The sequence below is a fragment of the Trachinotus anak genome, unplaced genomic scaffold (assembly GCF_046630095.1).
Source record: "Trachinotus anak isolate AG129_WGS33_773 ecotype Australia unplaced genomic scaffold, CSIRO_AGI_Tana_v1 ptg000005l, whole genome shotgun sequence".
Classification (NCBI taxonomy): Eukaryota; Metazoa; Chordata; class Actinopteri; order Carangiformes; family Carangidae; genus Trachinotus; species Trachinotus anak.
This window is the reverse complement of record NW_027273856.1, coordinates 8340210-8363493: the sequence shown is the minus strand read 5'-3', so window position 1 is coordinate 8363493 and position 23284 is coordinate 8340210. Positions and strand designations below refer to the sequence as shown.

Genomic DNA, 23284 nt, shown 5'->3' with positions numbered 1-23284 from the left:
AAATTCTTGCCCAATACTGGACCGAAAAACTTAGATTACTGTGAAGTGGTTGCACCAACTAGAATGAAATTACAGTTTTTCACAACTTCTTATTCCAGTTTTATTCGTATTTACCTAATCTTAGAAATCTTTCAAAGTCGTGTGGGGTCAAAACTGCATTTGGACAATCACAGAAAATTAAGGAAAATATTGAACCCACTTAAGTTGTGGTGTTGTTTCAAGCTGATACCAGAAATATTTTTTATGTATTTTTCTTTTTATTATGTATTTATGTGTTTTCAGTAGCAGTGACGCTGGTTTCTTTCTGGGGGAGTGATTATTCACACTTTACTTAAAATACATTTTATTGCCAAATGTTCCCGGTCAGACAAATCTGTATCAACCATGATGTCTACATGCATTTGTACATTTACAACAAACTGTCATAACTTGAATGACACATTAAAATCTTCTCTCTCTCAAATAAATAAGTTGCATATACGTTACATGTCATGTTTAGGGACATATCTATAATTTCATATCATATATTGCTGTACTTTCACTGTGTTGCAGCTATATCTAAGTTATGTTTCTATGCAACTAAACTGCAACAGCAAATATTTTTTATAATAAATGTTTCCAACAAAACATTTTTCTGTTGTTGTATGGAAATGTAATTTCTAGGAGAGGATTTCTTGTGAGGAGCAGTAGCAGCAGTGACACATATAATAAACTCAGGGTCTAGAGGTCTAAAGGGCGTAGGCATGTTTTCCAGACAAGGAAGCAAAGGAGGAGGAGGAGGAGGAGGAGGAGGAGGGCTCATTTCACAAGTGTAATTACAACATTCCCGTGAGAGGTCATTAGCAGATGTAAACACTCAGAGCTGAGTGACAGGTTGGATGGAAGCAGCTGGATTATGATCCAGACTTGAAGCCGGTTTGAAACATGACTAAACTGTGTCTCATCCGGACCACTCTAATCTTACTGTGGATGTGGGAAACTGGCTGTGGCACGCAAGCAGAGGAGGGTGAGTGTTCAGGTGTTTTACACTCAGGATGGAGGAGAAGTTGTCGTTGAATTTACAGTGTAAAAAGTGTTAGATGCTGGTGTGATGATGTTTTATTTTTACATTCCAGCGGTTGTCAGGAAGTGCTCCAGGAAATGATGGCACCACTCACTGTGGCATTAATTCAAGACATAAAAAGTTCAATGTATAACATAAACTGTATTTCTATATAATGTTTTGTTCATCCTCTAACTTTTGTCTCTATGCTATATTATATACTATACTCTTAACTAATGACCAAGAATCAAAATCCCCTCAGAGAAAGTTTGTTTGGATTAAAAACTGATCTCAATTCAGAACTAATTAGTATCAGAAGACATCAATAATAGTTAACCTGACAAATTCATGGTTTGATTCTTTGCACCAGTGATTTCATTCATTTTATAATAATATAATAATTGTAGTTTATTATGTAGTAGCAAGATTCAAAGTGGTAAATACATTGCCTGACATCTCCTGTTCCTTCTCAACAGTCTTGTGTTCTTTGGTGATATCATGATGTTTAAATATTGTTCCAATATTATATAGAATATATATTGTTCAGTCTGTGCAGAGGACAGTGGAAGGAAAGTTCAGCTCCTCTGAGTAAGTTAATGTGTAAGTAAGAACCATGACACAGCTTATGAAAATAGAAGTAAAACCACAAGTAAAGGTTCTGGGTTCAAAAGAATTTCCTGCAAAATGTGATCATTGCATTGTTATTTTTTTTACTGATGCATCACTGTGTAGGCAAAGTTTTAATGTAGCTGGTTAAAGTGGAGCGAATTTACCTGCGTCATATGAACAAAAACAAAAATCATGTTTTGTTTTGTTTGTAAAATTTTAATCATCTGAATATGTAAAGTAACTGATTTCTGCAGCTGTCAGATCCATGTGGTGGAGTAAAACATGCAATATTTTCCTCAAGTCAAGTACATCAAAACAGTACCAAACAAACCTGTTTGATTTAAAGTATTAACTGATAAAATACAACTGTAAAAAGCAAAGCATTGTATAAAATCATAAAACCTGTCACAAGCTGATGTAAAACTTGTTGCAAAAGAATGTTTTTTTTTTCACAACAAAATAAATATCATGACAGAATGCAAAACTACTGCAAATTTATAACCATAAAACAAAAATATCATGAGAGAAATCAAAACTATTGTGAATCAAACCCGAGTCCATGAAAACGAAGTCACAGACCTCTTCCAGTTGACCAAAATATCATTTATATGTATTATATTATTTATATTTATTATATATTTATTTATATTATTATTTTATTTTGTCTTTATTTAAACTTTAAAATTGCTTAAGGTGAAGCCTTCATTTACAATGACATAGAGCAGATACAGAACAATAAGAATACTAGGTAAAAGAAGAACATTAATTAAAACAAACACAAGCACATGCAAAATAATAAATAATGTAACAACAATGGTGCATAAAAGCCAAAAGCAGTTTTTTCAAGCTCAGTATAAACTGCAGGGACATGGCGTGTCATTAGTCTTGCTGTCATCTGGTCCAGTAGATCAAACTAGCATGAAATTAATATGTGAAGGTACCTTTCTGATAAGAGCCTTGTAAATACACAAAAACATATGCAAATCAGGCTTCTCAGAGAGAGAGGACCACCTGACCTTTTTGTACAGGGTGCAATGACAAGTGTTATAAGCATCTGTCTGCCTGCTGTTCTCCACTTTCTCCAGTCACCATAATCTGAAACTGGAAAAAAAGTTCCCTTTCTATAATACAACAGGAAGGATGATTTACTCCTAAAGAAAAAAACATCTTGTGTTTGATCTGCTCACCAAGTTTAATATATATATATAGTTATGGATAACTTCTCATTAATCCAGAAACCAAGGTATTTGTACAGTGTAACTCTTTCAATATTTATGTCACTTGTGATGATGAGATTATTCAAATTAATATTTTCTTGGCTCTGGAGAAAAAAAAAAGTTTTGTCTGCATTTAAAACTTATTGTTACTGAGTGCAACTTAAATAAACTAAACTAAACTAATAAACTAAATCAGCAAAGCAGAGCTGGAGAGATTATGCAGCAGATTGGACAGTAACCGCAGTGCAATACAAAAAAAACCAAAAAACAGTATCATCAGTGTAAAGATCAATATTAAAGCCACCTGCAGCAGAAAATATTATTTATATGAAGAGTAAGACACCTTTTCCAATTTAAAGAAATTCAGATTTAACGGTTCCTATTGCGACACACTGCGGCCTGTCCATGAAATAACTGAAAAGTGAAGCCAGTGCTGAAGAGCCTTAAAGCTGCATTCTATTTAATAACCATCAGGGGGCGACTCCACTGGTGGTAAAAAGAAGTCTGATTGTATTGAAGTCTATGGGAAAATGTCTCGACTTCTCACTGATTTATTCCCTCAGTAAACGTTTTCCTGAAGAGTTCATGGTCTCAGTCTCTAGTTTCAAGTCCTCTTCAATACAACATGATGTTCATTTTTTAAATTATGCTCCATTTAGAGGAAAATAGACCATAAAGCAGGGGATGCATTAGGGCGGGGTTAACGTGTGATTGACAGACTGTACCTGACAGTCAGGATAGAGTACAGAGCAGGTCATATTTCTCCTCGAAATATGTTTTTTTCTGGTTTCAAAAAACCAAGATGGCGACGGGCAAATTACAAACTGGAGGTTTCAAAACAGCAGCTCATACACCAATTGAAAACAATCATATGCAACTTCATCAAAACCAATATAATGATGTTTTTTTAAAAGCAATACCGGCCTCTTCATTATAAACCTGTACAATCTGATGCAACCCAATGCAGCAGCTCTGCCATGAACTGAGCTTGCAGAGCTCAGTTATTGTTAACGTTGCCAGGGTGGTGCTAATTATACTTCCTGCTTCTTGAGAAAGACGAAGTTGACCTCAGACACCACCCTCATGAAAACAGGATAGATAAGTACATTTGGGAGCTGCCTCATGGTGAAGGAATGCAGCCTGAATTTAAAGGTCTGCTTTTTCTAAGCTGCTTGAAATGCTGTGTTTCTGACTCAGTATCAGTTCTATCATTGAAAGAGGAAAATATCTACTCCTGAAAATCCACCATGATTCAGCAGAGTAACTATGTTGACCTTATCTTGTCTCCTCTGTTTAGTGGAAATTTTCAGTTCTGACAAACAGAGCAGACTGAGGTGGACTTCCTCCCCAAGCACAAAAGTATGTTTTTATTTCATAATAAAATCAATGTAGAGGGAAAACACTTAAATTCATTGCTGGTACTGTTTTATTTGTCATTGTTTTCAATGATTTGACATAACTGATGACAATAATGACAGAACAGGTTCATATTAACTCTTTGACCTTATTATAAAGACATACTGTTAGTGAGATTTACAGTACATTAAAAATGACATTTGTCACATTTTAAACATAATATTGAATTTGGGGAAGTGAAGATTTTTGTATGGAAGCTGCTTGTATTTTAATTACAAGATAAAAACTGGGACAGATTGTAATTTTAATTATCTATCACAGTATCATGAATAACCAGACTTACAGTGTGAATAACAAATACACCACAAATACAAAGTACAAATACACACCCATCCTTTTCACTGATGTAATTTCAACTCTTTCCCGTCACTCCAGTGGAGTGAGATTCAGCTGAGAGTTGGTGCAGAGGGCCCGGTGCCTGTGCTCCAAGCTTGTGGAGGAGGAAAAACAAGAAGTATTTTAAGCCCGTGGATGAAGCGTGAAGAAGCACACTATCTACTGATGGATGTTTCATTTGCCCAAGAAGAGGAGCAATCTGGTGAGCTCACCACGCTGAAAGTTCACTTTTATGACACAGACATATCCATCCCAAGATTTCAGGACAGGGAAGTTCTACAACTTCAGACCTCCAAGTGGTTCCCTGACAGTTTCAGCCCCAACCAAATATCCAGCTACCTGAACCGCAGCCTGGCTCTGAGCCTGGGCTCCGTCAGACGCAGAGGCTTTCAGCTCGCATTCTCTTACTCAGGAAGATGTGTGTTGCTAACTTCCATCAGACTGTACTACAGGAGGTGCCCTGACACTGTGGCTCATCTGGCCTCGTTTGGAGGGACTGGGGCTGGGTCTGGGCCCCTGACGGGTTCCTGTGTGAAAGGAGCCGTGCAGGTTTCTCCGCCAGTTAGAAAGTGTAATTTGGATGGAGTGTGGGGCCCACTGCAGGGGAGCTGCACCTGTGAACCTGGGCATCAAGTCATGGGTGACACCTGTCAAGGTATGGAGACATGATTTTTCATTTGTTTCACAGCTCCCTCACACTTGTATCTCATATATTAGCTTTTTTTTGATAAACAATTATTACATATTCATGTAAAATTAATTTTTACATTTTACACACATACCAGTAGAGCATGTATGTAAAATGTAAAACTGTGCTTTTACTAAGAGGAATAAACGACTCTGAGATTGAAGTTAGAACAACACCAAAGCAGAATTCAGAATTCAGAGTTTAAAGTTGTGATTCGTGACAGTAAATTCAGTTTTATTTTCAGAGAGTTTTGGCTTCAAATTCAAATGTCAGATTCGTTAAAATTTAGGGATTAATCAGAACTTAGATCTATTTTTTTTTCATTTGCACTTGTCATGGTCCATACAAATTATAATGTTCATTTTTGTATAGTCCCAAAATACCATATCATTGATTTTAATGTTTCTGTATTCTATTTTTTTATTTTGTAATGAAATCCATCAACAAACACATGGACATCATTCAACTACTCTACACTACTGTAGTACTGTACTGTACTGTACAAAAGCTGAAAAACCTTTCAAGGAAAGAAACTAAAAAAAAAAATTGACTTGGGGGCGGAGCGGTTTGATTTTGCCAGAACTTGCAGAAACTACCTTTAAGTTTTGGCTTTGTTTTTACACAAGTTAGATTTTCTTTTTTACTTCATGTTAGTGTAAAATATTATTGGACATCATTATAATTGAAAATGTTTACTATAATGCTAAAAGTTAATTTAGAATAACTCATGATGAAATGTTGTAAAAGCATAAAGTCAAAATGAAAATAGTTTTTTCTGCATTCATTCAGCACTTTGTGATGAAACACACATTTTAAGATTATGATTGACTTGTTGATCCAAATTCAATTAAAGTAAAGAGGCCCACTTTATATAAATCATGTCAATTCTAAGCAAAAAAAAGAAACAAAAAAGAAAAACAAATTTCAAAAAATTTCTGTCAAAGTTTATTTACCATATAGGATTACTGTGTTCAGTGACTGTTTTGGAAAATTTGGATTTGTGAATTTTACATTTGCCTTTTAAAATTATACAATTTACAATAAATCACAAAAAAAATTGTTGTATTTAAATGTAATTTCAATTTATTCACCCCAAATTACAAGGAAATGAAGTTTCTGGCACTTCCTGTCCTTGTTCAGAATCATCTACAGTCTAAAAGGATGAAAACCAGCAGAGTAATGAATATGTGCACATACTGCATCTCCAATTTCACCAATTAATTTTACTGATTGACTCATTTAAGTATCCTGCACCTAAATGGTGTGTAGCCATTATGGACAGCAGAAACTGAGGACTTCAGAAGGTTCAGTTTACAGTGGCAGAGGTGTCCTGTGATGAAGGGTACATTCTCATTCTTAGGTGCCAGCATTTTCTGTAAATCTCAACATATGACTTTCAGACAAGCAAAACAAATTATACATTATAATATTGTAATAATATAATAAGAATTACTTTTTTTTCACAAATCGCTACCTGCTCCATCACCAGCAATATAAAATATCAACTTGTAACACCTGTTCCTTAACACAAATTTAATTTAATACATGATTTTATGTAGTAATCTTTTATCTGAAAGTAATTTCTAAAATTTGGCTTGTTACATCTCCTCCTTTCATGGTGCTTTACAAATCCCTGATCATTTTGGTCTAACTGTATTGACAAGATCTTTTAAAAAAAATTTTGCCCACTGTTCCTGCTCGCAGCTAAAATTGGCCCCTTGTCAAGACATGAGGAAACCGATACCAGACAGATCACAGTCAACCACTGAGACGTCTTTGTCAGTAGAAGTATGTTGACTAAGATGCCAAAATACTGCATGTCCTCTCCTACATAATAAAGCACAACTCATGACTTTCACATCCTCTTTCCCATGATGCCCATCCTTCCTTTTATTTTATTTTTTGACATGTTTCCTGTGCATTGCCCAGAAAATGTCATCCTCTGTTCCTCTGTCTCCTGTATTTAAAAACAAAATCTTGTTAGTGGCCTATGTAATCTAATAGCTACATCATCGTTCCCTCTCCATTATGACACCCAACAACATACTGACAGTCTGACTGTCCTGCTATTCTGGGGTCTTGCTTAGAGTTGGCATGCACATGACTACGACTATGACAACCATCAAAAAGATAAATAAATAATAAATAAATTAATTAATTAATGATGAATACATATCTTGTGTGCAAACATGACATGTTTGCTGTAGCGGGAAAAATGTGTTAGATGTTTCTATTGGCCCCCCACTGTTTCCTAGCGATTGGACAATATTAGATTTTTCACATTTGATGTTCAGAGTATTTTGCAACAAGAAATGTCACTGATACGTTTGAGGTCATTTAAAAAAGTCACCATTCCATAGTTCATCCACTAGAGAGCGCCTTCACTACATGTCCCAGTGAAAGTTATTTCAAAAACAAAAGTAAGGGATTCAAGACAAAAATATTTGCTCATCTAAAAAATAACCGTCTCAAAAATCCAGAATAGTTACATATTAGTTATACTGGATACTAGTTATACTAGAACTCGACCAGAGTTCCACCTTTATGGTCAGAGAGGCTGATGGGAAATAATGAAACATTATGAAGCCCTTGAAAAGATTAATGTTGGGCAGAAAGAAAAGGAATAGTCTTTCACTGATGATTGGTCAATCACCACAGATCTGTAAGCCCTATGCTGTGTGCTCAAGCCTGTAAAGCAGAGGATGCCCATTTTTGATCTTTTGTCTCAGATTTCTCTGTCCTCTCACCAGCTGAGTTCCAAATGGCATCAAAGTCTCTGACGACATATCCTGATTTTGAGATTGTGTCTTGGTGTTAGCACGAGATGAAGAAGAAGCTATGATGTAGTAGCATTAAAGCAATGCTGATTTTCCTCCTGCGTAATGAACCTCATGTACTGGCCCTTGTGTGTAGGGTAGTCACACCACCTGAGAAAACCTTAAAATATTGAGTTCAGTCATGAAGTCAGAGCATTGATTCAAAGGTGAAAGTCAACAGACACACAAGTACAGCAACTGTCAAGCGACGACCCAAAGCACACAATTACCACAATCCAGTTAGGTCCTTTCCTCCCCATCAGAAAATAAAACACCCACAAGAACTCAACCTGTAAACAGTTCCAAAGGAATTAAACCATTGGGAAAAAAACAAAAAAAGAACCGTCTCTACCCACTGCACCCACTCTAGCTAGAACAAGCTCTAACCATCACACCCTCCCACATACTTGGTTCTGTGACCATAGATGGAAAATGGACAACAATAGGTCAGTCAGTCGCCCATCACCTCCCCTCAGGTAAGATTACAAAGCAAAACAATTCAGAACAGTCACCCACTATGTTTTAACAGCAGATGCAGAAACCATATAAAGTGCCAATATTAAAGTATGAAACTGGAAATATGGCAGCCACAGCACTACATCAACCAGATGGAATAGGGGAACAGTTTCCTCACTTTTTGTAGTACATAGAGCAAAGTTCAAAGTCACCATTTCACAATTTCTTAGGGTTTGCTTTCTACATTATAACAGAAGACTGCCAAATCACCGGGTAGCGCAGGAAAAATTAAATTTCTCTCTCTTGTACAATGTCCATTCTGAGCAAAGGCTTGTCAGTGCTTGACTGTATAGTTGCTGCATACACAGCTGTAATCTGTGGCAAATCTCACTCTCTTGCCTTCTCTGGTGGCTGGATCTTAGTGGCCTGAAAAATGGCCTGGTGGGTCTTGTTGTGCAAGTCCATTGTAGATCTGGTGGGCCCGCATGATCTCTGGCTGCTCGACCTGGAGGGAAGGGAACTATTTCTATAGTTCCAGAGTGAGATATTGCACAGCGTTAGACCCCTTAGCTCCCTCTTTCAAACCGATGACATGTATGTTGGACGTCTACTAATGTCCTCCATATCTGCCACTTTATGTTCCAGCATCTGCAGCTTAGTCTCTTGGTTAGCAACCGCCTTTGAGTTGTCCTTGACCATACTCTTTGCAGCCGAGATATTAGCTTTAATTAAGCCAATACTCCCTGAGCGAGCAGGGGCTCTAGATTGTTTCCCCATAAGCATATCTGTATGGTATCAAGTTCGAAGCGCGAGTCCTTTGGATTAACTTCTTGGAGGCCAATTTTCTCTCCAGGTTCATCCATTTCTACCCCAAATAGTTGCTATGGCTGTAGAAAAAAAATGTTTACCTTTAAAGAGGGCTACACAATTAGCTAATAATTCAGGCAAAGTCCTTAACAAATAGATTAATACGATTCTGGAGGCTGCAGTTTCAGGAACTGCTGTCTGAAGACTAGGACCCAAGTTTTTGCCATAGTGCCACCTAGAGAATTGGTTGGTGTTAGGGTTAGTTTTCTTCTATGCACATTTGGAACTAATTGGGCTTCAAGTACTGTGGAAATGTCATGAAAAACCAGTGTTCTAGGACCGCAGTCCTGAAAATCCTGAAACTGCAGCCACCAGCTACTCAACAAATCTGAAATTACCTAAGCTTCCAAAACCCACTGCCATGCAGTGAATCTTGATTGTCTGTCACCCCAGATTAGCTGCCTACTGTGTCCAGACAGTAATCCAACCATGCCTGACGGTGCTGCTAGAAGGAAGGTTACAGGGTCTTAAGAAATATTCATCTCCTTGGGACCATGGGAATAGACAGTAAATACAATGCCTATGTAGCAGTTCTCAAGACATCTAAGTCCGGACTAATGTTACACCAACTTTGCCAGACCCTGTCACTAGAGTGACAAATAGAGAACTTTGATTATTTCTGTTTCACCAGCATGTAGGATGGGCTACTACAAACCAACCAATGACAGTGCAGGATGCCGGCTGTGCCCAGCGAACACCCGGACACACAGGGAGGGATCAGAGAGGTGTGACTGTATGCAGGGTTTCAGCCGCCTGCCAACCGAATCTGATGACCTCAGCTGCACCAGTAAGACGATGAGTGGGTTTACTGGGAATCAACAGGTGTCATCCCACTATAGAACCAGTTTATTGGATGAGACATTAAAGCCCCTGTGTGAGATATGGACAGATATTTGCAAATGCTATAATCACATAGGAATTCAACAGTGACATTAAATATACAGTATGTTTGCCTTAAATTTAAAGGGGAATTTAGTTTTTTTTCTGCTATCATGTGTATTGATTGACAGATGTATTTATTTGTTTATGTTTATTTATTGCAAAACCACTTAATACAACACTGGTTAGCTTCCTTCTACCCATACATAATTACACATATTGACTGGATTTGCATGTTTTTGCTTTCCTGTCCTGTACTCCACAGAGCCGCCCTCTGCTCCGGTGAACCTTACAGCCCATCATCACAATGACTCAGTGCTGACTGTGACGTGGGATCCTCCTCTTGACTGGGGAGGCAGAAAGGAAGTGAAGTATCGTGTCAAGTGTGAGAAGGAAGCAGAGGCTGGCAGTCTGTGGGAGGCATGTGGGGACAATGTGATGTTCCTGCCAGACTCATCAGGGCTAACCAACACATCAGTCAGCATCACGGGAGTGAACCCACAGCGTGGCTACAGGCTGTCAGTGCAAGCCTTGAATGATGTATCCAGCCTGCAGGGGGTGCCACTGGCATCCACTGCCACTCTGAGCATTCACAGATGTATGTAAGCCTGACTAGAGGTTTCGCAGCTACAGTCTAACTTGGTCTAGCATGATAACTAGCTTATGGTGGCTAATTTCAGCTAATATTAGCAAGCTTCATAGATATTGCTGTGTAACCGACATGTCAGTTCAGTTTATGCTTGTCTTTAAAGGTACACTCAGCTTACAGAATTTGAGAACACCACCTGTAAGCTGTATTAGTTTAAAGTTGCATTAGTCAATTTTGGCCCTTTTGGTGGCGAACAGAACCGACTGTAAACACACAACAGACATAATGTCACTTCATTAAATTTTAATGGTGATTGTGTTCAACAGTTGTTTACACATCCAAAAGATATTTACAGTAGCAAATTTAGCATTGACTTGGAGTTGTGTTTGTGTCCACCTGATAACTGTAAGTCTTATATTCACTGCACTTTCTGTTTTGGTCTCCACCACCACCTGAGAAAACACACGTTGGGTTTATCAGAGCCTTTATGGTAAAAAAAGAAAGAAAAAGCTGCTGCTGGATCTGAAATGAGGTTGAAGAGAGTTGTGAAACTGAACCAAATTGAAGTTTTTAAAAGACTGAAACTGTGGATTTTATAAAGATAGAAGAAAGATGCTGTAAAGTTCTTTAGAGCTACAGGGAAGTGCAGAGTTGGGTGATAATTCTCGTTGGGTTTGTAACTCTGTGTGAACCCTCAGAGTCTTTTGATCCATTGTTGATATAAGAATATTGATTAGGGCAACTGAAGCACCACTGGGTCAAGTCAGTAAGGGCATCTTTAGAGTGACAACTTATCATTATGAAGTAAATGCTGATTACACAGTATAATAGCTAATGACCATCAGTGTTCAGATTGGTTGCCTATAAATGTGGCTTTCACTATGAAACTGTTTCAATTTTTGCATGAAATTTTGTGAAAACGTTAAGTAACAAAGAAAGGGTCATTGCACAATCAAAACAGAAAGACAGTTGTGCTTTTGTTTTCCTATTGGTAGCTTTCCTTAGATAGTATAAATGGCCATAGTAACTGTGGACAAAGGAAAAGAGTCCTGTTGTCGGAGGGGGCAAAGAGGGTGAAGAGGGAGACTGATGGAAATTGAGGTTTTGGGCATTTACTCGATGGAGAGAGTCATGGTCAGACTGGGACAGAAATTCAGCCCTGGACTTAAACACTGACTGACTTTATAGATTTTTTTTACTGTCCATTGGCACACCAATGTGGTAGCCAACTGGGCTTTGTGTCGGTTGTCTCTATGTCTGATTATGGGGAGTGTTCCAAACTGATTTCTACTAGGTCAGTGAGTAACAAAACTTGCCTACTTATTAATACAAATGGGTGTTTTACTGCACTGAGATCAGGGTTTCTAGTTCAAGTCAGAATTCATACAGTTGTTTATTGCTTTGGACAGTAGCCAGGCTGATAGTGGTAGGCATTTTGCCAGCACTACTACCCAGCAGCCAGAAGCAAACAATTCAATGTCTGTTTGATAATCCAAACAAATGACACATTTCCTGCTGGCGACCTTTCTAAAATGAGCAGTGGTGAAAGATACTATATTGTTCTTTGAGACACCGGAAGTTTTCTATTGCCACTTTAAGGTTAATAGAGTGTCAACATCATGTGTTTCTTTCAGGGAAAGAGCCTCCTGTGGTGATCACTGTGACCCCAGACTTAAACATCTCTATAGAGTATATAACACCAGCTCCTCAACACCATACACGCCTCCCCATATGGCTGACACTTGGTGTTTTATTTGGTGTCCTGCTGCTCATGGCTGTAATACCCACAGCTGTGTGCATCCTGCGCCGAAACTACAGTAAACTCCGGTAAGAGAAACTTCTGCTCTTTCTTTGGCCTGATCATTTCTTTGTTGTTCTCTCTTTATCTTTATCTTTCTACTATTTTCCATAAGGTCATATGTAAAGTGTGGCCAGCACTTTTTGTCTTTTACCTTGGATATTCTGTTGAGAATCTTTGATTTAGTCCAGACAAAGTAATTTACTAAGAGTTGTATATTTTACACAACATATTTAACAACAGTACTTTAATTTCAGCTTCCAGCTGTTGTGACAATTTATTTTATTTTACCTTTATATATTCAGATGAATCACACTGAGATAGAAATGTCATTTAGATTACAATGAAACAATGAAAATTATAAAATCATAAAATTGTGATAAAAATAACACACAAAGAAAAATTTAAAAATATTTTATTTTTTTTTAGATTGAAACACAGACATTTATCCCGTGAGAAAAAACAACAACTCATCAGTTAAAGCAATTGAATCCTGTTTTGGGAAAGTTCAATTTCTTTCCATATTTTCTCATATGTGTGGGAAACATAATGACAATTTTACTGTTAATAATATGAAAAATATAATTTTCCTACAGATCAGATATTGAAGTAGTAGAGCTTTTGCCAGTAAATGCTGGATTTTCCTACCGACGTCCAGAGGTGGTTGAGGCTGCACCCCAGCAGGACAACAGTAAGTGTCGTATATCCGTGTGATGAGATCTGGGAACATTTTTCCTGTTTGATACTTGAAAAATATTGCACTTGAAAAATATTGCAATGAAAACAAACTGTATTTTAAAAAAGCAGAACAAAAAACATATAGATGGGATGAACATTACAGGGGGAGGCAGGTAATTGTATATTGACTGTGCAGTATGTAAATTATTTCATTATTCATTCATCAAAATATTTTGTTATTTCCTGTAATTTGTTTGTGATTTATGGACGTATTCTAAAGCAGCTTTAAAATGTTTCCTTCATGTTTAGAGGGCGACCAGCTTGTTGCCTATAAATCCTGTATTTAAGGGAGCAGAGACTTCAGGATGCAGGTTACTTCCTCAGTTTATCACATTTGGAAAGTGAAACCTTTGATTCCCTTTGTGTTTCAGTGGTGGAGGGGGTGGCCCAGTTGTTGGAGGGGCTCAGTGACAGGCTGCTGTCCAGTCTGAAGGAGGTCCTGGTTGAGAGAAACACACTGACCCTGGGCAAGGAGCTTGGCAAAGGTCAGTTCATGGTTCCTTATCAAAAATTCTGACTAAGAACCACAACACGGGCCATAGTTTTACAAAAACATACTAGGGTGGAATACTGCAGAGGAATGACACCCATCTCTTCTGTACGGAAGCTGAGAAAGGTCCTACTTGCAATATTTTTTTCCCCCGTTATCTCGAAAACAAACTTGTTTTCTCCTTATGATATCTTGTTATCTCAGGAAAACAAAAAATGTTTTCTCCTGATAATATCTTGTTATCTTGAGATCACGGGATAAAAAAATATTTATGAGTATGTCCTCTCTTGGCTTCCATACTGCCGGTCACATGTCAACATGAACCGTTTCTGTACCTGATTTGACAAATCAGACCAGTATACAGAGGGATAACATTCATACTGGAAGATTTTGCAGTGAATGATTGATGTTCAGTGCCAGTATTTAGTGTGCAAAAAGTAGTGTGCTCTTCATCTAACAAAGCAGAGGTGAGGGTGTAAAGGTTGGGATGATAAATTGCTTTATGTTGTCTTGAAGTGACAGTGAGTGATAACAGTCAATCATCTTTCCTGTTCTACAGGAGAGTTTGGCTCAGTCTATGAAGGAGTTTTTACAACAGAGCAAGGTGTGGACATCAAGGTGGCTGTGAAGACAATGAGAGGTGCGTACCTACATGATCAGCCACACATCAGAGCTCTACTCTTTCTTATTCTTGGAATTTTTCTCTGTCAAACAGTTGGAATCCACCACCAGGAAGACTTACATGAGTTTTTGAGAGAGGCTGAGATCATGAAGAACTTTGATCATGAAAATGTGGTCAAACTACTCGGTAAGTTATATCTCCGACTTTACCACTCAGATACTTAACTGTCCATCCATCCATCCATCCATCCATCTATCTATCCATCCATTTATCACAGGGGGGCTGGAACCAGTCCCAACTGACATGAGTCAGAGTACAACCTATCACAGGCCTTAAGAAATGTGTAGGACACAGCCACTGGGTCCTTTTCTGTCTGTTGTATCCCAGAATCCTTTTCCTGCTGGTGACGGAGTGGCAAACCAAAGCAATCAGCTGAAAGTTGCTAGAAGCTACACACAAGCAGGAATTGCATTTTGATTGACTTGCTAGTGATTTTGTCAGTAATAGGCTGATTCTACAAGATATGGTAAAGACAACCTATGCTCAAAGGTCCACTTAATACCTTTAGGAGCTTTCCATTTAGACAATAGAACTGGTTCTGGTGTCATGATCTAAACCTTCATCATATGTTGACAGGTGGTTGTATATGGGGAGAGATGGTAACCCCTGTCTCTGTTCAAAGATGGTCTCTACTGTCAGATCTCTATCCAGCTCTCCATTGATGTTTAATGACTATGACCCCTTCCCAGTTGATGCTATGACCACTATAAACCATCCCAGTCTTCCAGTCCAAGAGAGGCTGGGAGTTCCTGTCCTTAAGCTAACCAAGAGTGCAACCCAAAGAAAACTATATAGCATGTCAACATAACCTGTCAGTCTTATGAAGAATCATCATGTAAAAACAGCCATAGTGTACACACTCTACTTACAAACAATACATCAAGTGGCAGAAGTGTTAGAATTTAGAAAAGCATAGCAACCATATATCTGCCAATAACCAATATCATATTAGAGCCATTAGTCCATTCACAGGTCAGGGTGGCAGCAGGCTGAGCCAGGTATCCGAGACCTCCTTTTCCCTAACCCTGTTTTCCGGCTCTTCCTTAGGGATCATTAGGTTTCCTTAGTTGGATATGTGAACCACCCTAAGTGACTCCTTTTAGTGAGAAGGAGCTACTAATCCAAGCCACTACCACTTACCCTGTCTCTGAGGTGTAGCCCAGTAACTCTGCCAAGGAAACACATTAACACATCTTCTATCTGCACTGTTGTTGTTTTGGCCTCCTTTGGCCCCAAAGGTTATGACCATAGCTGAGGGTTGGAAAGTAAATTAACAGGTAAGGCAGCATTTAGACTCACCTCCCAAGAGGAATGGCACAAACAATTATTTCAGCAAATAACCCAAAATGACATACAGTACAGTAAGTACATAATCAGGACGTGAACAAAGAGAGAAGGTGACCATGGCCCGACAAAGTCAGTGTAGGGAGGAGGTCAGGCGGATGGGTGGATCAGCAAAACATCTGACTTTGTTTGTTTCTTGTTCCCAGCCAATAAGAACATGATTGTTCCATAACCATAACCACACCTCTTAACTAAGGTCTAACTTTGATCACTTTACTTTAACACAATCCATGACCTTTCCCAAACTCTAACCAAGTTGTTTTTGTGTCCAAACCGAACAATATAGTCTCACATCAAAAAAAAGTTATTTTTCAATAGTGATTTTTAACATTTTTGAAAGGCGCAGACAAATAGTGTTGTCTTAGATACAGGGGACACGGACAATATATTTTGTGGTTTAATTTGGTGGGTAAATAAAATAGCTTGTTATATTGGCTATAGGCACATTATGCTTATGCTTATGTCAATCTTATGCTTAGGTGATGTGTTTGTCCTGCAGGGGTCACCTTACAGAGAGAGCAGGACTCTCCTCTGCCTGTTCCTCTGGTCATCCTGCCCTACATGAAACATGGAGACCTGCGCCGCTTCCTCATTGCTACACGTTACGGTGACATTCCCATGGTGAGATGAAGTCAGCACATGCATGTACACCCTGTAGATGGGACTTATTATTGCATGCAGCATATGTCAGCACATGCTTAAATAGACAGATACACACAAGGACACTGACATTTGACTCCTGGGACCCAGAGAAGATTGAATAGGGGTCTCTCAATCAAAAGAAAAACAAAAAATGGTGTTGAGTGACGTCATAAAATAGCATGGGATCATTGGAGTTGTTGTCTTTACCACCATTGCCATAAGCTTCTCCTGGTTTTGATTTCTTCAGTGTCAGTTGTTCAGGAGGTTTTTACCTGGAGCTGAATTATCCACAGAGATGTCCTCTCCATAACAGATGGACCAGGGGATTAAAGTTGACATAAAACAAGGATTAAACCAGTTTCACTTTAAAAATCAGTGATTTGCCGATCTCTTTGGTGGACTCAGTTCTTCTTGGAATTATTAGAAACTGAGACTGCTTACCTTTGTGTCTTTGATAACTTATGAACCAGATGTTGGGAAGGTTTTTACTGGCATCTGAATTATCCACAGAGATCAACAGACCAGTGGACCAGTGGTAGAAAACCAGTAGAAACAACAAATAAAGCAGATTCACTTTAGAATTAATGATTCGCTGATGATCTTCAGAGGACACAGGATGTCTCATGGGAGCTGAGGTGCTTAACATTTGCCTGTTTCTTATCTCCGATCATTTAAGATCCAGATGTCTGATGATGATCCAGATTAAGATCTGATGATCTTAATCTGGTGAAAATATATAGTTGAAAACAACCAAGGTATGAAGAAAATGTGTCTTAAAAGTGTGGCTTAAAACTGGATACAAATACATTTTGAACTTCTGGCAGACAACCACAATACCATCGAATGAACATAAGGGATATTACATCATTGACAGGCAACCAAATTAAATGGACCATTACCACGATTAAAATAATGTATTTCTTTAGGTTTGAGAATTGCTGTAAAAAATTGTATAATGTAAGAACAGAACTCAAAAAAATACATAACATAGGTCTAATCATTTTTATATATATATTATAACATAGATTTTATAATTTAAATAAGATCATTGACACATCATCAGCTGATATTTTCTGGGGTCATCAAGTGTTTCATGTCTTACAACATCAGATACCCTCATCCAGGCAACCCAGCTGGGGTTAAACATGCCCCAGCTTGTGTCTAGGTAGCGCCACCCCACCCACGGCTCTCCTTTCCTGATTCAGTCACCTTGAAGCAACTTTTGCTGCCTCAGTGGCCAAGTTGATGGGCCTTTGCCTACTGGCCCCGGGGATGCACAGCATGTTGTAGGCGGTGAAGAGGGACATTACTTATCCCTCTTCAATGGACTTGCACCTTTCTCACCACCCGTTGCTTTGGCATTCCTCCGCCAGCTTAGCTTACTCTGTCCTCTCCCTCTTGTTGGCCTCCTGTATGTGGTCCTCCCAGGGAATGGTGAGTTCCCTGCTTGGAGCTTCCCAGATCAACACCATATCTGACCTTAAGGTTCATCAGGTGCTTCCCCAGGTCGACATTCAGCTCCTAGTCTTGTCCCCTTGCTAGATGGCAAGAGGAGGTGGTGCTGTTGCCTTCATGACTTGGTCATGGTGCCAATAGTGGCACCCCTCGCTTACGGCCCTGGAACAGCCACTGAGGTTGTGCTTCCAGGGTCCCAAATGGACAGTAATGAACAACCTGCTGGCATCCACAGAATCACACACTGTAGACTAGCTCATAATTATTTCGAAATCTGGTCTTTCATCAGCCATTAAAAAAATGTATGAAATTTATCCCAACGTGATAAGAACTAAACAGCAACCATGGTAATTGTACTTGATGAAAAAGGGACAGAACATTTTGATCATAAATTTAGATGAAAACTGAAATAATATATTTAAAAAGCGGATTTTTGGTTTAGGTTGAAGTTTTTGTGTTTCTGGAGTTTTTCATGACATCATACATAATACATTATTTCCTTTATTACCACCCACACCTCCACTGAAAATACTCACAACCTGCTGCACGTTTACAAGTTCACAAATTTAAAATAAATGTCTTAACACACCGCCTCCACACTGTCTTCCAGTTTGTGCCCCATCAGAGTCTCCTGCGCTTCATGATCGACATTGCCGCAGGAATGAACTACCTGAGCTCGCAGGGGTTTCTGCACAGGGACTTGGCCGCACGCAACTGCATGTGAGTCCATCAGAGGGAGACACTGAGAGGAAGAGCCATTAAAGCAGGGGCTGGGGCTTCAAATCAAGGCACTCTTGTTCGCATCTGACTGTGTCTCTGTCCTCAGTTATTGGTATTCAACCATGGTTTGTATCTTGAAAGGAAGCAGTTTAAAGTGTCAGTGACAGTGACTCAGGGCCTCAGGGGAAAATATAAAAAATAGTGTGACAGAGTTCACATTTTGTTCATTGATCTGAGCCTAAAGACCACTGCCTCACCTGTGCTTATACAGATGCACTATTCAATACTTTTTCTTTTATATCCACAGGCTGGGTGACGACCTTAAAGTGTCTGTGGCTGACTTCGGCTTGTCCAAGAAAATCTATAGCAGCAATTATTATCGCCAGAAAGTAGCTGTCCGTGTGCCGATCAAGTGGCTGGCCATTGAGAGCCTGTCGGAGTCTGTGTACACCACCAAAAGTGATGTGGTGAGTTCCGTTCTCTGACGAGCACAGGTTTCAGGCCTCTGTTTAAACAGTCACGTGAGAAACAGCTTTGATCATGAACGTCTGAATTTGTACGTTGAGTATGCAGATCTGTGATTTTGTGTCCTTGTCCTCTCAGTGGTCATTCGGGGTGACCATGTGGGAGATTGTGTCCCGGGGGAGGACTCCTTATCCTGGAGTCCATAACCATGAACTGCTGGACCTGCTGCAGTCTGGACTTAGACTCAAACCACCTGAGGAGTGTGACCAGAAACTGTGAGTTCAGGCTCTTTGAGACAAATTTCTCATGTCGTATTTGGATATGTTTTCTAAACCTGAACAGAAAGATGGAAGTGAGAATTCATTCTGAAGATAGTTCATAGTGTTATTTGATGTAAATGTTAAATATGATATATGTTCACTTTTGAAGACATTAATTGATCTTTTGTATATATATTATATTGATAAAAATTATCATTATTATTATATTATAATGTATTCATTAAGGAGGCTCTGAGAGGCAGGACAAAGTGAGTGAGGGCAAGTTGTTTCATAATGGGTCTCAGAGCTGATGAGATCAGACAGAATTTCACTATGAAACACAGACCTGGTTGCATTAGGTCACATGTGTATTTATACATACTGTATATCATACATGTATTTGTGAAATGTCACAGCCAAACTTAAAAAAACAGAGTCCTGTGATAGACTGGAGACCCTCCACTCTATTCATCATTCAAACTTATGGGCAATTTAGAATCGCCAGTTAACCTCTATGTGTTTGGACTGTGGGAGGAAGCTGGTGAACCAGGAAGAAACCCACTGGGAGAAGATACAAACTCCACACACACTGGAAGTGCTAACCAGAGCACCACTGTGCTGCCCTATGATAATATAAAATAATATAATAATATAACAGTTCACTGTTGTTATCATACTTTAGATAAAAAACACAGAACAGAATAAAAGCAGCCAGTATTCAAACCTGATAAATGTTAGATGCGTTGTGAATTGACCTGTCCTCACAATTCACATGTAAAGAGGAACTTTGGACAAAACACTGTTTCAGTCTGACAAAGTGACTGTAACACAGGTTACACCTGAGGTGAAGCTAAGCCAGAGAACTAACCAGAACCAGACTAGTCAGGAAGTGTATGTTTCTGTGGTAACTTTGCTGAGACTTATTTAAATCTTATTTATGATTTTCCTGAAATTAAACTGATTCACTGAAAAAAAAAGTCTGGTTTAAATCTCGTTTTATGAAACATCTTCAGAGAAAATACACAGTAAGCCCTCATATACAGTAAACTGTTGACAGCTCCAGGACAGGCTTTGACTAACAAGGTGACACAGTGAACAATCCATAGAACACACTGAAGATGGTTTTTACAGGGACTATTTTTGATAGAAAGTAGTCCCAGTGAGGACTATTCCCAATATATTCTGTACTGTTACCCAGAGTAGCAGAGATAGTTTAATACAATCACACAAGAGGAAGCATGTTTATAATTTCAATTATTTGATACCATTTCATTAGATAAATGAATGAGCTCATCTTCATTCACTCTTGTTGATGGACTTCACAATTATGAATTGGACTGGTGAGATGCCAAGCTGCCTTTTCAGTTCATTAATAGTGACTTTGTAATGAGGTATTACCAGTGATTGCAATATGACACAATCCAAAATTTATACCTAATTTACAGCTGCCTCTAATTTCAAACATATTCATTTATGTGCTAATTCATGTGTCTGCTAATGTTCTGCAGATGCAGACGTGGGGGTTTGGGCCCCCAAAATAAATATCAAGTCTTAGGGAGAGAGTCAAAAACATATTTCATCCACAACAAATGATGCTGTTTTTTCAGATTTTTCAGAAAAAGTCTGAAAACATGTATAGAGAGGTTCCACTTAGACAATGCTTTTTTTTAAGCCTTTGCTACACGGTATAATGCTGTATATCTACAGTGTGTATATTTACATATACCTCACCCTGACTCCTTCTCATCCCGCAGTTATGAAGTCATGAAGAGCTGCTGGGATAAGGATCCCAACCGGAGGCCTGGCTTCGGGGAACTGGGTGAGACACTGAAAGGTCTTCTGTCAGAGCTGCCGGTCCTGGAGGCCAGCCAGGAGGCCAGCTACATCAACCAGGGCCTGGAGGTTGCTGCTGCTGCTGCGGCTGCCTCTCTGGAGCCACAGACAGACTCTGGGGGGAGAGGGGGAAATGTCTACCTGCCGAATCCTGTGGGTGCTGCTGCTGCAGCCAGAGATGAGGATATGGAAGAAGAGGACGGCTACCTTAAGTATATCACAGACTCGGCAGTGAATCCGGATGATAATCACTGAAAAAGACAATATAAGTCACAGAGTGTAGTTTCTTTAAAGTGGGTGTCTCATAAACTGTGTTAGAGATGTTGTATGAGAGTATAAACCATTCAGGGGCATTTCCAGGCTCCCACTGTTATCTGATTGGCCACCATGTGTGCCCCCAGACTGAATCTGAAAATTCAATCACAGAAACTAAAACATTGCATTCATTACATGATTTTGCACTTCTTTAAATATTTTGTATATATTTGCGTTGTATATCTTTTACCAGAAAATATCTGTTACTAGAAAAGGTACGTAAGTGTATGGAAGTCCATATCTGTCAGGACAAAACACAAATGAAAGAAATATTAGTAAAGTTTAAAATACAGATACTAAAATTATGCTAAAGCAAAACTATAATTCTGAGTTATGAGGGCTGGTTAAATCAATTACTGATTCTTAAAATCCCAAGACTGACCTTAGCATTTATCAGCTAACATGTATATCTGCACTAAATGTGATGTGGCTTCTTGTTGTAAGTGATTCAGTCAGGGCTGTATGATGTGTAACATGTCTACTTTGTGGAAACCCATCATGCACAAAAACGTGACTTTAAGTGAAAAGGAAGTGTAGATGATAGAGTAGCTGCTGTATGAACCATCATGAGTCACCACAATTAGTTGTGACAGAAAATGCTACAGTCTGTGTGGATTCACTGTGATTTACGGGACTGTTGTGACTCATGTGACTGAGTCAGATGACTTATAGTGAATCTAGAGATTGCAATTATGAATAAAAGCACACCAATCTGGGCTCAGTTTGTTGAAGAGGTATTATCTCTGGCTATGAGACGAGAGGCCGTGGAGGAGGAGTGAACAGTGTGTGGATTCCACTTCACTCAGTCTGTGCCTGCTGAGGAGCTAATGTTAGCTAACAGCTGGTTGCAGATGTGAGCAGACTCAGTTTTCAGTTTCATTTTCAGTCTTATAGGTGGTGCAGGTTTTATGTGAAGTTCTTGCTCAACTGTGATGCACATATAGGCCTATAGATGTTTCTTGTTTTAGTTGTTTTGCACTTGCAAGGAAAATATATCCTTGGTTTATAACTGGGAAAGGTGTGAACCTTGGTAATGTGCACTTTACACAAATATTCAAGGCAACAACAGTGTTGTTCACCTTTTGAATGTCAGACTTTTGAATTTAAAATTTTGGGATAAGTCAAAAATAATTCATTGATGTGAATGTTGATTGACTGAATTTAAATGTAATAATAAGTGGTCAAGATTTTAACTTTAATGTCAAATGAGAGGTAAATAACTCAAAACTGTCATTCATTTAATATTTTATAAATGTGATGTTAATTTGGAAGCACTATGAGAAATTTTGACTCATCAGTACTTTTTGTCATTCTTTGCATTTATTTTGCGTGTTTTCTGGTGGAAGTGGACTTTAAAAGCCTGGACATGTAGTTGCCTTCTTGAAACTCTGTAAATATGACTTTCCATGTATTAAGGAATAAGGAATAATGTATTAAGGAATAATAAAAAGCACAATTTTATTAAGTAAATCTGTCGCAAAGTGAGGTTTGTACTAAAGACATACATATATCATACATATAAAAATGTTACAATTTCTATCCAGCAAAATATAAACAGATGTTTTAGGCTTTAAATACTGTAGAAAATATTGAGTCAACCTTTATTTAAAAATGTCAATATTAATTC

The 23284-nt window shown here is 38.6% G+C and overlaps 1 protein-coding gene across 2 annotated transcripts; it reads left to right on the top strand.

The window, feature by feature from the left end:
• The first annotated feature begins 819 nt into the window (after positions 1-819).
• Positions 820-23127, top strand: LOC139621563 (tyrosine-protein kinase Mer). Of its 2 annotated transcripts, XM_071478194.1 has the most exons (15): positions 820-1006; positions 4166-4227; positions 4660-5275; positions 10079-10234; positions 10592-10924; positions 12550-12742; positions 13310-13404; positions 13823-13936; positions 14501-14581; positions 14657-14749; positions 16467-16588; positions 18675-18784; positions 19092-19251; positions 19388-19524; positions 21264-23127. In XM_071478194.1, exons 1-15 carry the CDS (start codon positions 925-927, stop codon positions 21595-21597), a joined length of 2688 nt encoding a protein of 895 aa, XP_071334295.1. In that variant the 5' UTR covers positions 820-924; the 3' UTR covers positions 21598-23127. The 2 variants fall into 2 exon arrangements, with proteins under 2 accessions (XP_071334295.1, XP_071334296.1); XM_071478195.1 differs by lacking the exon at positions 4166-4227 and having other exon boundaries at positions 823-1006.
• Positions 23128-23284: the final 157 nt, after the last annotated feature.